The 15743-nt window shown below is 57.0% G+C and overlaps 1 protein-coding gene across 1 annotated transcript in view; it reads left to right on the forward strand.

Annotated features, from left to right (window-relative positions):
* The window catches only part of unc93b1 (unc-93 homolog B1, TLR signaling regulator), a 50349-nt gene that overhangs the window by 24839 nt on the left and 9767 nt on the right, over nt 1-15743 (forward strand). The window contains exons 10-11 of the mRNA XM_078239904.1: nt 5023-5302; nt 13250-13368. Of these exons, the coding sequence (XP_078096030.1) occupies nt 5023-5302; nt 13250-13368 (399 nt within the window). The remainder of the gene's footprint in view (nt 1-5022; nt 5303-13249; nt 13369-15743) is intronic.

Here is a 15743-nt window from a genome sequence, read left to right on the forward strand (position 1 = left end):
TGTAGACCAGTAAGCTTAATGTCGGTAGTGGGGAAAATTCTTGAATCCATTATCAAGGACTTTATAACAGAGCATTTACAAAGCAGTGGCAGGATCAGACAGAGTCAGCATGGATTTATGAAGGGGAAATCATGCTTGCCAAATCTGTTGGAATTCTTAGAAGATGTAACTAATAGAGTTGACAAGGGGGAACCAGTAGATGTGGTATATTTGGACTTTCAGAAAACGTTTGACAAAGTCTTGCATAAGAGATCAAAGGATAAAGAAAATTACAGCACAGGAACAGGCCCTTCGGCTCTCCAAGCCCGCGCCGCTCCCTGGTCCAAACTAGACCATTCTTTTGTATCCCTCCATTCCCACTCCGTTCATGTGGCTATCTAGATAAGTCTTAAACGTTCCCAGTGTGTCCGCCTCCACCACCTTGCCCGGCAGCGCATTCCAGGCCCCCACCAGCCTCTGTGTAAAATACGTCCTTCTGATATCCGTGTTAAACCTCCCCCACCTCACCTTGAACCTATGACCCCTCGTGAACGTCACCGCCGACCTGGGAAAAAGCTTCCCACCGTTCACCCTATCTATGCCTTTCATAATTTTATACACCTCTATTAGGTCACCCCTCATCCTCCGTCTTTCCAGTGAGAACAACCCCAGTTTACCCAATCTCTCCTCATAACTAAGCCCTTCCATACCAGGGAACATCCTGGTAAACCTCCTCTGTACTCTCTCTAAAGCCTCCACGTCCTTCCGGTCGTGTGGCAACCAGAACTGGGCGCAGTATTCCAAATGGGGCCGAACCAACATTCTATACAACCGCAACATCAGACTGCAACTTTTATACTCCATGCCCCGTCCTATAAAGGCAAGCATGCCATATGCCTTCTTCACTACCTTCTCCACCTGTGCCGTCACCTTCAAGGATCTGTGGACTTGCACACCCAGGTCCCTCTGCGTATCTACACCCTTTATGGTTCTGCCATTCATCGTATAGCCCTACGTTAGTGCTACCAAAATGCATCACTTCGCATTTATCTGGATTGAACTCCATCTGCCATTTCTTTGCCCAAATTTCCAGCCTATCTATATCCTTCTGTAGCCTCTGACAATGTTCCTCACGATCTGTAAGTCCAGCCATTTTCGTGTCGTCCGCAAACTTACTGATCACCCCAGTTACACATTCTTCCAGATCGTTTATATAAATCACAAACAGGAGAGGTCCCAATACAGAGCCCTGCGGAACACCACTAGTCACAGGCCTCCAGCCGGAAAAATACTCTTCCACTACCACCCTCTGTCTTCTGTGACCAAGCCAGTTCTCCACCCATCTAGCCACCTCCCCCTTTATCCCATGAGATCCAACCTTTTGCACCAACCTACCATGAGGGACCTGGTCAAACGCTTTACTAAAGTCCATATAGACGACATCCACGGCCCTTCCCTCGTCAACCATTCTAGTCACTTCTTCAAAAAACTCCACCAGGTTAGTGAGGCATGACCTCCCTCTCACAAAACCATGCTGACTATCATTAATGAGTTTATTCCTTTCTAAATGCGCATACATCCTATCTCTAAGAATCCTCTCAAACAACTTCCCGACCACGGACGTCAAGCTCACCGGCCTATAATTTCCCAGGTTATCCTTCCTACCCTTCTTAAATAACGGGATCATATTAGCTATCCTCCAATCCTCCGGGACCTCACCTGTGTCCAGTGACGAGACAAAGATTTGCGTCAGAGGCCCAGCGATTTCATCTCTTGTCTCCCTGAGCAGCCTGGGATAGATTCCATCAGCCCCTGGGGATTTGTCAGTCTTTATATTGCCTAAAAAACCTAACACTTCCTCCCTTGTAATGGAGATTTTCTGTAACGGGTCAACACTCCCCTCCGAGACACTCCCAGTCAACACATCCCTCTCCTTTGTGAATACCGACGCAAAGTATTCACTTAGGATCTCCCCTACTTCTTTGGGCTCCAAGCATAATTCCCCACTTTTGTCCCTGAGAGGTTCGATTTTTTCCCTGACAACCCTTTTGCTCCTAACGTATGAATAAAATGCCTTGGGATTCTCCTTAATCCTGTCTGCCAAGGACATTTCGTGATCCCTTTTTGAACATAAGAACATAAGAAATAGGAGCAGGAGTAGGCCATCTGGCCCCTCGAGCCTGCCCCGCCATTCAATAAGATCATGGCTGATCTGAAGCGACTCAGTTCCACTTACCCGCCTGCTCCCCATATCCCCTAATTCCCTTATCGATCAGAAAACTATCTACCCGTGATTTAAACATATTCAACGAGGAAGCCTCCACCACTTCAATGGACAGAGAATTCCAGAGATTCACTACCCTCTGAGAGAAGAAGTTCCCCCTCAACTCTGTTCTGAACCGGCCCCCCCTTATTTTGAGGCTGTGCCCTCTAGTTCTGGTTTCCCTTCTAAGTGGAAAGAATCTCTCCACCTCTACCCTATCCAGCCCCTTCATTATCTTATATGTCTCTATAAGACACCCCTCATCCTTCTAAACTCCAACGAGTACAGACCCAATCTGTTTAATCTCTCCTCATAAGCTACACCCCTCATCTCCGGTATCAACCTGGTGAACCTTCTCTGCACTCCCTCCAAGGCCAATATATCCTTTCGCAAATAAGGGGACCAAAACTGCACACAGTACTCCAGTTGCGGCCTCACCAGTGCCTTGTACAGTTGCAGCAAGACCTCCCTGCTTTTATATTCTATCCCCCTCGCGATAAAGGCCAACATTCCATTCGCCTTCTTGATCACCTGCTGCACCTGCAGACTGAGTTTTTGCGATTCGTGCACAAGGACTCCCAGGTCCCTCTGCACAGTCGCACGATGTAATTTTTCTCTATTTAAATAATATTCCAATTTACTATTATTTCTTCCAAAGTGGATAACCTCACATTTGCTAACGTTATATTCCATAAGAACTTTGCTCTTCTAATTCCTCGTTTGAGTTCTTTTCTACTTTCTTTGTGTTCCTCCAGAGCTGCCTCCGTTTTTAGCTGCCTGGACCTAACGTACGCCACTCTTTTCTTTATGACCAATCGCTCAATTTCCCTGGTTATCCATGGTTCTCGAATCCTACCCTTCCTATCCTTCTTTTTCACAGGCACATGCCTATCCTGCAGCCCGAACAATTGTTCCTTAAAAGACTCCCACATGCCAGATGTGGATTTACCCTCAAACAGCCTCTCCCAATCAACAGCTGCCAAATTCTGCCGAATCCCACTAAAGTTAGCCTTCCCCCAATCCAACACCTTACCCTTGGGACACCACTCATCCTTTTCCATCACTATCTTAAAGCTAACAGAATTGTGGTCACTCTTTGCCACATGTTCCCCTACCGAAACTTTGAAGACCTGACCGGGCTCATTCCCCAGTACCAGGTCCAGTACAGCCCCCTCTCTAGTCGGGCTATCTACATATTGTTCCAAAGAACCTTCCTGTACGCATTTTACAAATGCCTCCCCATTCAGACTCCCAGCCCTATGCGATTTCCAGTCTATACCAGGGAAATTGAATTCAGTTTGGTAGCAAAAACAAGAAGACCGATTACTACCTGAATGGCTGTAAATTGCAAGAGGGGAGTGTGCAGCGGGACCTGGGTGCCCTTGTGCACCAGTCGCTGAAGGTAAGCATGCAGGTGCAGCAGGCGGTAAAGAAGGCAAATGGTATGTTGGCCTTCATTGCGAGAGGTTTCGTGTACAGGAGTAGGGATGTGTTGTTGCAATTATAGAGGGCCTTGGTGAGGCCACACCTGGAGTACTGTGTGCAGTTTTGGTCTCCTTTTCTGAGGAAGGATGTTCTTGCTCTCACGGGAGTGCAGTGAAGGTTTGCCAGGCTGATTCTGGGGATGGCGGGACTGATGTATGAGGACTAGGTTAGGATTTTTTTCGCTGGAGTTCAGATGAATGGGTGGGCATCTCATAGAGACTTATAAAATTCTAGCAGGACTAGACAGGTTAGATGCAGGGATGATGTTCCCGATGGTGGGAGAGTCCAGAACCCGGAGTCACAGTCTGAGCATTCAGGGTAGGCCATTTAGGATGGAGGTGAGGAGACATTTCTTCACCCAAAGAGTGGTGAGCCTGTGGAATTCATTCGCACAGGACAGGCGGCACGGTGGCGCAGTGGTTAGCACTGCTGCCCCACAGCGTGACGGACCCGGGTTCAATTCCCAGCTTGGGTCATTGTCTGTGCGGAGTTTGTACATTTTCCCCGTGTCTGCGTGGGTTTCCTCCGGGTGCTCCGGTTTCCTCCCACAGTCTGAAAGACATGCTGTTTAGGTGCTTTGACCCGAACAGGTGCCGGAGTGTAGCGATCAGAGGAATTTCACAGTAACTTCATTGCAGTGTTAATGTAAGCCTTATTTGTGACTAATAAATATATTTTACTTCAAGTAGTTGATGCTAAAATATTGAATGTATTCAAGAGGCGGCTCGATCTTGCATTTCGGGCGAATGGGATCAAAGGTTATGGGGAGAAATCAGGATTAGGCTATTGAGTTGGATGATCAGCCATGATAGTGATGAATGGCAGAGCAGGCTCGAAGGGCCAAATGGCCTCCTCCTTCTCCTATCCTCTATGTTTCTATGTAAACCGGAGCACCTGGAGGAATCCCATGCAGACACTGGGAGAATGTGCAGACTCCGCATAGACAGTGACCCAAGCCGGGAATGGAACCAGAGTCCCTGGCGCTGTGAGGCAGCAGTGCTAACCACTGTGCCACCGTGCTGTCCAACAGGAGGGCGGGGGGATGGGGGGGGGAAGAGGAGAGGCAGGAAGAGAGGCGGTGAGATAACTGAGGGTGGGAGAGGGAGTGGAGGGGGAGGGAGATCTGAAGAGGGCGCGATGGAAGGTCGGGGGAGGTGGTTGAGGGAGGACTGCGGGGCAGTGAGTGAGTTTGGAGGCAGATGGAGGGGAAGCGAGGGGATGTTACTCTGGGGGAGGGAAGGGGAGATTTTTCCTGCCTCTCAAACTCAGTGGCCTCTCCTCTGTCTCTCCCTCAGTCCTACGGGGTGTGTTCGATCGGGATGGAGCACTTAGCCAGCATCATCATCACCTACGGAGTGGCCTCATCCCTCTTCTCACTACTATCCCTCACTCTGCTCCATCTACCTCGAGGGGTGCCCCTCCTATCTGGGGCTGCAGTCCAGTTCCTCATCATCATCAGCCTCTTCTGCTGGGCTCCCGCCGCCAAGAATCTCCACACCGGGAATCTAATCGCCATTTACACGGTGGCCATACTGTGGGGGCTCGGATCCGCCCTGAATAAAACCAGCCTTATCAGTGAGTACCCGAGAGAGAGGGGGGCGGAAGAGGAGAGGCGGTGAGGGGGAGAGAGAGAGAGACACGGGGAGTGAGAGAGAAAGACACGGGGAGGGAGAGAGCGAGGGAGAGAGACACGGGGAGGGAGAGAGCGAGGGAGAGAGACACGGTGAGGGAGAGAGCGAGGGAGAGAGACACGGCGAGGGAGAGAGCGAGGGAGAGAGACACGGCGAGGGAGAGAGCGAGGGAGAGAGACACGGCGAGGGAGAGAGCGAGGGAGAGAGACACGGCGAGGGAGAGAGCGAGGGAGAGAGACACGGTGAGGGAGAGAGCGAGGGAGAGAGACACGGTGAGGGAGAGAGCGAGGTAGAGAGACACGGTGCGGGAGAGAGCGAGGGAGAGAGACACGGTGAGGGAGAGAGCGAGGGAGAGAGACACGGTGAGGGAGAGAGCGAGGGAGAGAGACACGGTGAGGGAGAGAGCGAGGGAGAGAGACACGGGGAGGGAGCGAGGGAGGGAGAGAGACACGGGGAGGGAGCGAGCGAGAGAAAGAGACACGGGGAGGGAGCGAGCGAGAGAAAGAGACACGGGGAGGGAGCGAGCGAGAGAAAGAGACACGGGGAGGGAGCGAGAGACAGAGACACGGGGAGGGAGCGAGAGACAGAGACACGGGGAGGGAGCGAGAGACAGAGAGAAACACGGGGAGGGAGCGAGAGACAGAGAGAGAAACACGGGGAGGGAGCGAGAGACAGAGAGAGAAACACGGGGAGGGAGCGAGAGACAGAGAGAGAAACACGGGGAGGGAGCGAGAGACAGAGAGAGAAACACGGGGAGGGAGCGAGAGACAGAGAGAGAAACACGGGGAGGGAGCGAGAGACAGAGAGAGAAACACGGGGAGGGAGCGAGAGACAGAGAGAGAAACACGGGGAGGGAGCGAGAGACAGAGAGAGAAACACGGGGAGGGAGCGAGAGACAGAGAGAGAAACACGGGGAGGGAGCGAGAGACAGAGAGAGAAACACGGGGAGGGAGCGAGAGACAGAGAGAGAAACACGGGGAGGGAGCGAGAGACAGAGAGAGAAACACGGGGAGGGAGCGAGAGACAGAGAGAGAAACACGGGGAGGGAGCGAGAGACAGAGAGAGAAACACGGGGAGGGAGCGAGAGACAGAGAGAGAAACACGGGGAGGGAGCGAGAGACAGAGAGAGAAACACGGGGAGGGAGCGAGAGACAGAGAGAGAAACACGGGGAGGGAGCGAGAGACAGAGAGAGAAACACGGGGAGGGAGCGAGAGACAGAGAGAGAAACACGGGGAGGGAGCGAGAGACAGAGAGAGAAACACGGGGAGGGAGCGAGAGACAGAGAGAGAAACACGGGGAGGGAGCGAGAGACAGAGAGAGAAACACGGGGAGGGAGCGAGAGACAGAGAGAGAAACACGGGGAGGGAGCGAGAGACAGAGAGAGAAACACGGGGAGGGAGCGAGAGACAGAGAGAGAAACACGGGGAGGGAGCGAGAGACAGAGAGAGAAACACGGGGAGGGAGCGAGAGACAGAGAGAGAAACACGGGGAGGGAGCGAGAGACAGAGAGAGACATGGAGAGGGAGAGAGCGAGGGAGAGAGACACGGTGAGGGAGAGAGACACGGGGAGGGAGCGGGTGAGGGAGAGAGACACGGGGAGGGAGCGAGGGAGGGAGAGAGACACGGGAAGGGAGAGAGGGAGGGAGAGAGACACGGTGAGGGAGAGAGACACGGGGAGGGAGCGAGGGAGGGAGAGAGACACGGGAAGGGAGAGAGGGAGGGAGAGAGACACGGGGAGGGAGAGAGACACGGGGAGGGAGAGAGCGAGGGAGAGAGACACGGGGAGGGAGAGAGCGAGGGAGAGAGACACGGTGAGGGAGAGAGCGAGGGAGAGAGACACGGTGAGGGAGAGAGCGAGGGAGAGAGACACGGTGAGGGAGAGAGCGAGGGAGAGAGACACGGTGAGGGAGAGAGACACGGGGAGGGAGCGAGGGAGGGAGAGAGACACGGGGAGGGAGCGAGGGAGGGAGAGAGACACGGGGAGGGAGCGAGGGAGGGAGAGAGACACGGGGAGGGAGAGAGCGAGGGAGAGAGACACGGGGAGGGAGAGAGCGAGGGAGAGAGACACGGGGAGGGAGCGAGAGACAGAGACACGGGGAGGGAGCGAAAGACAGAGACACGGGGAGGGAGCGAGAGACAGAGACACGGGGAGGGAGCGAGAGACAGAGACACGGGGAGGGAGCGAGAGACAGAGACACGGGGAGGGAGCGAGAGACAGAGACACGGGGAGGGAGCGAGAGACAGAGACACGGGGAGGGAGCGAGAGACAGAGACACGGGGAGGGAGCGAGAGACAGGGACACGGGGAGGGAGCGAGAGACAGAGACACGGGGAGGGAGAGAGCGAGAGAAAGAGACACGGGGAGAGAGCGAGAGAAAGAGACACGGGGACGGAGCGAGGGAGGGAGAGAGACACGGGGAGGGAGCGAGGGAGGGAGAGAGACACGGTGAGGTAGAGAGCGAGGGAGAGAGACACGGTGAGGGAGAGAGACACGGGGAGGGAGAGAGCGAGGGAGAGAGACACGGGGAGGGAGAGAGCGAGGGAGAGAGACACGGGGAGGGAGCGAGAGACAGAGACACGGGGAGGGAGCGAGAGACAGAGACATGGGGAGGGAGCGAGAGACAGAGACACGGGGAGGGAGCGAGAGACAGACACGGGGAGGGAGCGAGAGACAGAGACACGGGGAGGGAGCGAGAGACAGAGACACGGGGAGGGAGCGAGAGACAGAGACACGGGGAGGGAGCGAGAGACAGAGACACGGGGAGGGAGAGAGCGAGAGAAAGAGACACGGGGAGGGAGCGAGGGAGGGAGAGAGACACGGGGACGGATCGAGGGAGGGATAGAGAAACGGTGAGGGAGAGAGCGAGGGAGAGAGACACGGTGAGGGAGAGAGACACGGGGAGGGAGCAAGGGAGGGAGAGAGACACGGGGAGGGAGCGAGGGAGGGAGAGAGACACGTGGAGGGAGCGAGGGAGGGAGAGAGACACGGGGAGGGAGCGAGGGAGGGAGAGAGACACGGGGAGGGAGAGAGCGAGGGAGAGAGACACGGGGAGGGAGAGAGCGAGGGAGAGAGACACGGGGAGGGAGAGAGCGAGGGAGAGAGACACGGGGAGGGAGCGAGAGACAGAGACACGGGGAGGGAGCGAGAGACAGAGACACGGGGAGGGAGCGAGAGACAGAGACACGGGGAGGGAGCGAGAGACAGAGACACGGGGAGGGAGCGAGAGACAGAGACACGGGGAGGGAGCGAGAGACAGAGACACGGGGAGGGAGCGAGAGACAGAGACACGGGGAGGGAGCGAGAGACAGAGACACGGGGAGGGAGCGAGAGACAGAGACACGGGGAGGGAGCGAGAGACAGAGAAACGGGGAGGGAGCGAGGGAGGGAGAGAGACACGGGGAGGGAGCGAGGGAGGGAGAGAGACACGGGGAGGGAGAGAGCGAGGGAGAGAGACACGGTGAGGGAGAGAGACACGGGGAGGGAGCGAGGGAGGGAGAGAGACACGGGGAGGGAGCGAGGGAGGGAGAGAGACACGGGGAGGGAGCGAGGGAGGGAGAGAGACACGGGGAGGGAGCGAGGGAGGGAGAGAGACACGGGGAGGGAGCGAGGGAGGGAGAGAGACACGGGGAGGGAGCGAGGGAGGGAGAGAGAGACACGGGGAGGGAGCGAGGGAGGGAGAGAGACACGGGGAGGGAGAGAGCGAGGGAGAGAGACACGGGGAGGGAGAGAGCGAGCGAGAGAGACACGGGGAGGGAGGGAGCGAGAGACAGAGACACGGGGAGGGAGCGAGAGACAGAGACACGGGGAGGGAGCGAGAGACAGAGACACGGGGAGGGAGCGAGAGACAGAGACACGGGGAGGGAGCGAGAGACAGAGACACGGGGAGGGAGCGAGAGACAGAGACACGGGGAGGGAGCGAGAGACAGAGACACGGGGAGGGAGCGAGAGACAGAGACACGGGGAGGGAGCGAGAGACAGAGACACGGGGAGGGAGCGAGAGACAGAGACACGGGGAGGGAGCGAGAGACAGAGACACGGGGAGGGAGCGAGAGACAGAGACACGGGGAGGGAGCGAGAGACAGAGACACGGGGAGGGAGCGAGAGACAGAGACACGGGGAGGGAGCGAGAGACAGAGACACGGGGAGGGAGCGAGAGACAGAGACACGGGGAGGGAGCGAGAGACTGAGACACGGGGAGGGAGCGAGAGACAGAGACACGGGGAGGGAGCGAGAGACAGAGACACGGGGAGGGAGCGAGAGACAGAGACACGGGGAGGGAGCGAGAGACAGAGACACGGGGAGGGAGCGAGAGACAGAGACACGGGGAGGGAGCGAGAGACAGAGACACGGGGAGGGAGCGAGAGACAGAGACACGGGGAGGGAGCGAGAGACAGAGACACGGGGAGGGAGCGAGAGACAGAGACACGGGGAGGGAGCGAGAGACAGAGAAACGGGGAGGGAGCGAGGGAGGGAGAGAGACACGGGGAGGGAGCGAGGGAGGGAGAGAGACACGGGGAGGGAGAGAGCGAGGGAGAGAGACACGGTGAGGGAGAGAGACACGGGGAGGGAGCGAGGGAGGGAGAGAGACACGGGGAGGGAGCGAGGGAGGGAGAGAGACACGGGGAGGGAGCGAGGGAGGGAGAGAGACACGGGGAGGGAGCGAGGGAGGGAGAGAGACACGGGGAGGGAGCGAGGGAGGGAGAGAGACACGGGGAGGGAGAGAGCGAGGGAGAGAGACACGGGGAGGGAGAGAGCGAGCGAGAGAGACACGGGGAGGGAGGGAGCGAGAGACAGAGACACGGGGAGGGAGCGAGAGACAGAGACACGGGGAGGGAGCGAGAGACAGAGACACGGGGAGGGAGCGAGAGACAGAGACACGGGGAGGGAGCGAGAGACAGAGACACGGGGAGGGAGCGAGAGACAGAGACACGGGGAGGGAGCGAGAGACAGAGACACGGGGAGGGAGCGAGAGACAGAGACACGGGGAGGGAGCGAGAGACAGAGACACGGGGAGGGAGCGAGAGACAGAGACACGGGGAGGGAGCGAGAGACAGAGACACGGGGAGGGAGCGAGAGACAGAGACACGGGGAGGGAGCGAGAGACAGAGACACGGGGAGGGAGCGAGAGACAGAGACACGGGGAGGGAGCGAGAGACAGAGACACGGGGAGGGAGCGAGAGACAGAGACACGGGGAGGGAGCGAGAGACAGAGACACGGGGAGGGAGCGAGAGACAGAGACACGGGGAGGGAGCGAGAGACAGAGACACGGGGAGGGAGCGAGAGACAGAGACACGGGGAGGGAGCGAGAGACAGAGACACGGGGAGGGAGCGAGAGACAGAGACACGGGGAGGGAGCGAGAGACAGAGACACGGGGAGGGAGCGAGAGACAGAGACACGGGGAGGGAGCGAGAGACAGAGACACGGGGAGGGAGCGAGAGACAGAGACACGGGGAGGGAGCGAGAGACAGAGACACGGGGAGGGAGCGAGAGACAGAGACACGGGGAGGGAGCGAGAGACAGAGACAGAAACACGGGGAGGGAGCGAGAGACAGAGAGAGAAACACGGGGAGGGAGCGAGAGACAGAGAGAGAAACACGGGGAGGGAGCGAGAGACAGAGAGAGAAACACGGAGAGGGAGCGAGAGACAGAGAGAGAAACACGGGGAGGGAGCGAGAGACAGAGAGAGAAACACGGGGAGGGAGCGAGAGACAGAGAGAGAAACACGGGGAGGGAGCGAGAGACAGAGAGAGAAACACGGGGAGGGAGCGAGAGACAGGGAGAGAAACACGGGGAGGGAGCGAGAGACAGGGAGAGAAACACGGGGAGGGAGCGAGAGACAGAGAGAGAAACACGGGGAGGGAGCGAGAGACAGAGAGAGAAACACGGGGAGGGAGCGAGAGACAGAGAGAGAAACACGGGGAGGGTGCGAGAGACAGAGAGAGAAACACGGGGAGGGAGCGAGAGACAGAGAGAGAAACACGGGGAGGGAGCGAGAGACAGAGAGAGAAACACGGGGAGGGAGCAAGAGACAGGCACGGAAGGGGGAAGGGGAGAGCGAGAGAGGCACGGAAGGAGGAGGGGGAGAGCGAGAGACGGGCGGGAGGGAGGAGGGGGAGACCGAGAGACGGGCGCGGAGGGAGGAGGGGGAGACCGAGAGACGGGCGCGGAGGGAGGAGGGGGAGACCGAGAGACGGGCGCGGAGGGAGGAGGGGGAGAACGAGAGACGGGCACGGAGGGAGGAGGGGGAGAGCGAGAGACGGGCACGGAGGGAGGAAGGGAGAGCGAGAGAGAGGCACGGAGGGAGGAGGGGGAGAGCGAGAGAGAGGCACGGAGGGAGGAGGGGGAGAGCGAGAGAGAGGCACGGAGGGAGGAGGGGGAGAGCGAGAGGGAGGGAGGAGGGGGAGAGCGAGAGAGAGGCACGGAGGGAGGAAGGGAGAGCGAGAGAGAGGCACGGAGGGGGAGAGCGAGAGAGAGGCACGGAGGGGGAGAGCGAGAGAGAGGCACGGAGGGAGGAGGGGGAGAGCGAGAGACGGGCACGGAGGGAGGAGGGGGAGAGCGAGAGACGGGCACGGAGGGAGGAGGGGGAGAGCGAGAGAGAGGCACGGAGGGAGGAAGGGAGAGCGAGAGAGAGGCACGGAGGGGGAGAGCGAGAGAGAGGCACGGAGGGGGAGAGCGAGAGACGGGCACGGAGGGAGGAGGGGGAGAGCGAGAGACGGGCACGGAGGGAGGAAGGGAGAGCGAGAGAGAGGCACGGAGGGGGAGAGCGAGAGAGAGGCACGGAGGGAGGAGGGGGAGAGCGAGAGAGAGGCACGGAGGGAGGAGGGGGAGAGCGAGAGAGAGGCACGGAGGGAGGAGGGGGAGAGCGAGAGAGAGGCACGGAGGGAGGAGGGGGAGAGCGAGAGAGAGGCACGGAGGGAGGAGGGGGAGAGCGAGAGAGAGGCACGGAGGGAGGAGGGGGAGAGCGAGAGAGAGGCACGGAGGGAGGAGGGGGAGAGCGAGAGAGAGGCACGGAGGGAGGAGGGGGAGAGCGAGAGAGGCACACTGTTGTGGGGGAGGGGGGGGTGTCCAAGAGAGACGCGGGTGGTGAGTGGGGGGGGAAGGCATGGGAGGAGGGAGAGAGACGAGGGGGAGGCTGGAGAGAGAGAGACACGGGATGGGGTGGAGGGGGGTGATGGAGAGAGATAGGGAATGAGAGGGAGGCACGGGCGAAGGGGGAGGGAGACACATGCGAGGTGAACGTGAGGGAGGGACGGATGGAGGGGGCAGGAGGGAGGCACATTCAAGGGTGGCAGGAAGCACGCATGAGGTGGGGGCGAGAAGCACGGGTGAGGGGGCAAGAGGGACGAGTGGAGAGGGAGGGGGGCATGGTCAAGGGGGCGGGAGGGGAGGGAGACACAGGTGAGGGGAGCGGGATGGAGGGAGAGAGAGAGAGAGAGAGAGAGAGAGAGAGACGGGGAGTGGGGGAGAAAGAGAGACACAGAGAATTTAGCATGGCCAATCTACCTAACCTGCACATCTTTGGACTGTTGGAGGAAACCGGAGCACCCGGAGGAAACCCACGCAGACACGGGGAGAATGTGCAAACTCCACACAGACAGTGACCCAAGCCGGGAATCGAACCCGGGTCCCTGGCACTGAGGCAGCAGTGCTAACCACTGTGCTGCCCACGAGAGAGAGAGAGATGGGGAGTGGGAGAGAGAAGGGAGGAGTGCGGGACAGATGGGGGGAGGAGCGAGTGTGAGTGGGAAGAAGCCGGAGTAAGGGAATGATGAGAGGGGTTGGACTGTGAGTGAGTGGATGAGTGTGTGTGTGAGAGAGTGTTCCAGCGAGTAGGCGGGAGTGTGGATGATGTTGTGGGTGAATTGATTTTGCCCCGTTGTGTCTTTAGCTCTGTTAGGCATGCTGTACGAGGATAAAGAGAGACAGGATTTCATCTTCTCCATCTATCACTGGTGGCAAGCCATGGCAATCTTCGGAGTTTATCTGTGGTCTGAGGCCCACATGAAGGTGAGAGTTTGACTGGGACCCTCTCGGCTCTCCCCCCCCCCCACCCCCCCGCCGCCCGCCCCCCCGGGTGCGCACTCCCCTCCCCCCCCCCCCCCACCCTCAGATGTGCCCTCCCCTGCCCCCCTCCTCGCCCCTCAGGCGCGCGCCCCCACCTTCCCAGGTGTACCCTCCCTGCCCCCCCCCCCACATCAGGCACACTTCCCCCTCCCCGCCCCCCCGCCCCCAATCTTTAGGGGCCCCCTCCTCTACGGGCTTTTATGGGGACAATGTAGAGGGAGTTTTACTCTGCATCAAACCTTGTGCTGTATCTGTCCAGGGAGTGTTTGATGGGGACAGTGTAGAGGGAGCTTTACTCTGTATCTAATTCCGTGCCATACCTGTCCTGGCAGTGTTTGATGGGGGACAGTGTCGAAGGAGCTTTACTCTGTATCTAACCCTGTGATGTACCTGTCCTGGGAGTGTTTGATGGGCATGATGTGGAGATGCCGGCGTTGGACTGGGGTAAGCACAGTAAGAAGGCTCTCAACACCAGGATAAAGTCCAACAGGTTTATTTGGCAGCAGAAGCTTTCGGAGCACTGTCCCTTCATCAGGTTCACTCAACTGATGAGACTTCTTACTGTATTTGATGGGGACAGTGTAAAGGGAGCTTTACTCTGTATCTAACCCCATGCTGTACCTGTCCTGGGAGAGTTTGATGGGGACAGTGTAGAGGGAGCTTTACTCTGTATCTAATCCCATGCTGTACCTGTCCTGGGAGAGTTTGATGGGGACAGTGTAGAGGGAGCTTTACTCTGTATCTAATCCCATGCTGTACGTGTCCTGGGAGAGTTTGATGGGGACACTTGCAGGGAGAGCTTCACTCTGTATCTAACTGCGTGCTTTACCTGTCCAGAGAGTGTTTGATGGGGACAGTGTAGAGGAAGCTTAACCCTATATCTAACCCTTTCCTGGGAGTGTTTGATGGGGGACACTATCAAGGGAGCATTATTTGGTGTCGAACCCATGCTGTACCTGTCATGTGAGTGGTTAATGGGGACAGTGTCAAGGGAGCTTTACTCTGTATCTAACCCCGTCCTGTACCTGTCCTGGGAGTGTTTGTTGGGGGCAGTGCATAGGGATCTTTACTCTTTATCTATCCCTGTGCTGTATGTGTCCTTTGAGTGGTAGATGGGGACAGTGTAGAGGGCCTTTACTCTGGATCTAACCCCGTGCTGTACCTGTCCTGGGAGTGTTTGATGGGGACACTTGCAGACAGAGCTTCACTGTGGATCTAACTGCGTGCTTTACCTGTCCAGAGAGTGTTTGGGGGGGACAGTGCAGAGTCATCGAGGTTTACAGCATGGAAACAGGCCCTTCGGCCCAACCTGTCCATACTGCCCTTTTTTTAAAAAAACCCTAAACTAATCCCAATTGCCCGCATTTGGCTCATATCCCTCTATAACAATCATACCCATGTAATTATCTAAATGCTTTTTAAAAGACAAAATTGTACCCACCTCTACTACTACCTCTGGCAGCTTATTCCAGACACTCACCACCCTCTGTGTGAAAGAATTGCCCCCTGGACACTTTTGTATCTCACCTTAAACCGATGCCCTCTAGTTTTAGACTCGCCTACCTTTGGGAAAAGATATTGACGATCTAGCTGATCTGTGCCCCTCATTATTTTATAGACCTCTATAAAATCACCCCTCAGCCTCCTACGCTCCAGAGAAAAAAGTCCCAGTCTATCCAGCCTCTTCTTATAACTCAATCCATCAAGTCCCAGTAGCATCCTAGTAAATCTTTTCTGCACTCTTTCTAGTTTAATAATATCCTTTCTATAATAGGGTGAGCAGAATTGCACACAATATTCCAAGTGTGGCCTTACCAATGTCTTGTGCAACTTCAACAAGACGTCCCAACTCCTGTATTCAATGTTCTGACCAATGAAACCAAGCATGCCGAACGCCTTCTTCACCACTCTGTCAACCTGTGACTCCACTTTCAAGGAGCTATGAACATGTACTCCTACATCTCTTTGTTCTGTAACTCTCCCCAACGCCCTACCACTAACTGAGTAAGTCCTGCCCTCGTTCAATCTACCAAAATGCATCACCTCGCATTTGTCTAAATTAAACTCCATCTGCCATTCGTCAGCTCACTGGCCCAATTAATCAAGATCCCGTTGCAATTGGATATAACGTTCTTCACTGTCCACTATGCCACCAATCTTGGTGTCATCTGCAAACTTACTAACCATGCCTCCTATATTCTCATCCAAATCATTAATATAAATGACAAATAACAGTGGACCCAGCACTGATCCCTGAGGCACACCGCTGGTCACAGGCCTCCAGTTTGAAAAACAACTCTCTGCAACGACCCTCTGGC

Source organism: Mustelus asterias, chromosome 23 (genome assembly GCF_964213995.1).
Source record: "Mustelus asterias chromosome 23, sMusAst1.hap1.1, whole genome shotgun sequence".
NCBI lineage: Eukaryota > Metazoa > Chordata > Chondrichthyes > Carcharhiniformes > Triakidae > Mustelus > Mustelus asterias.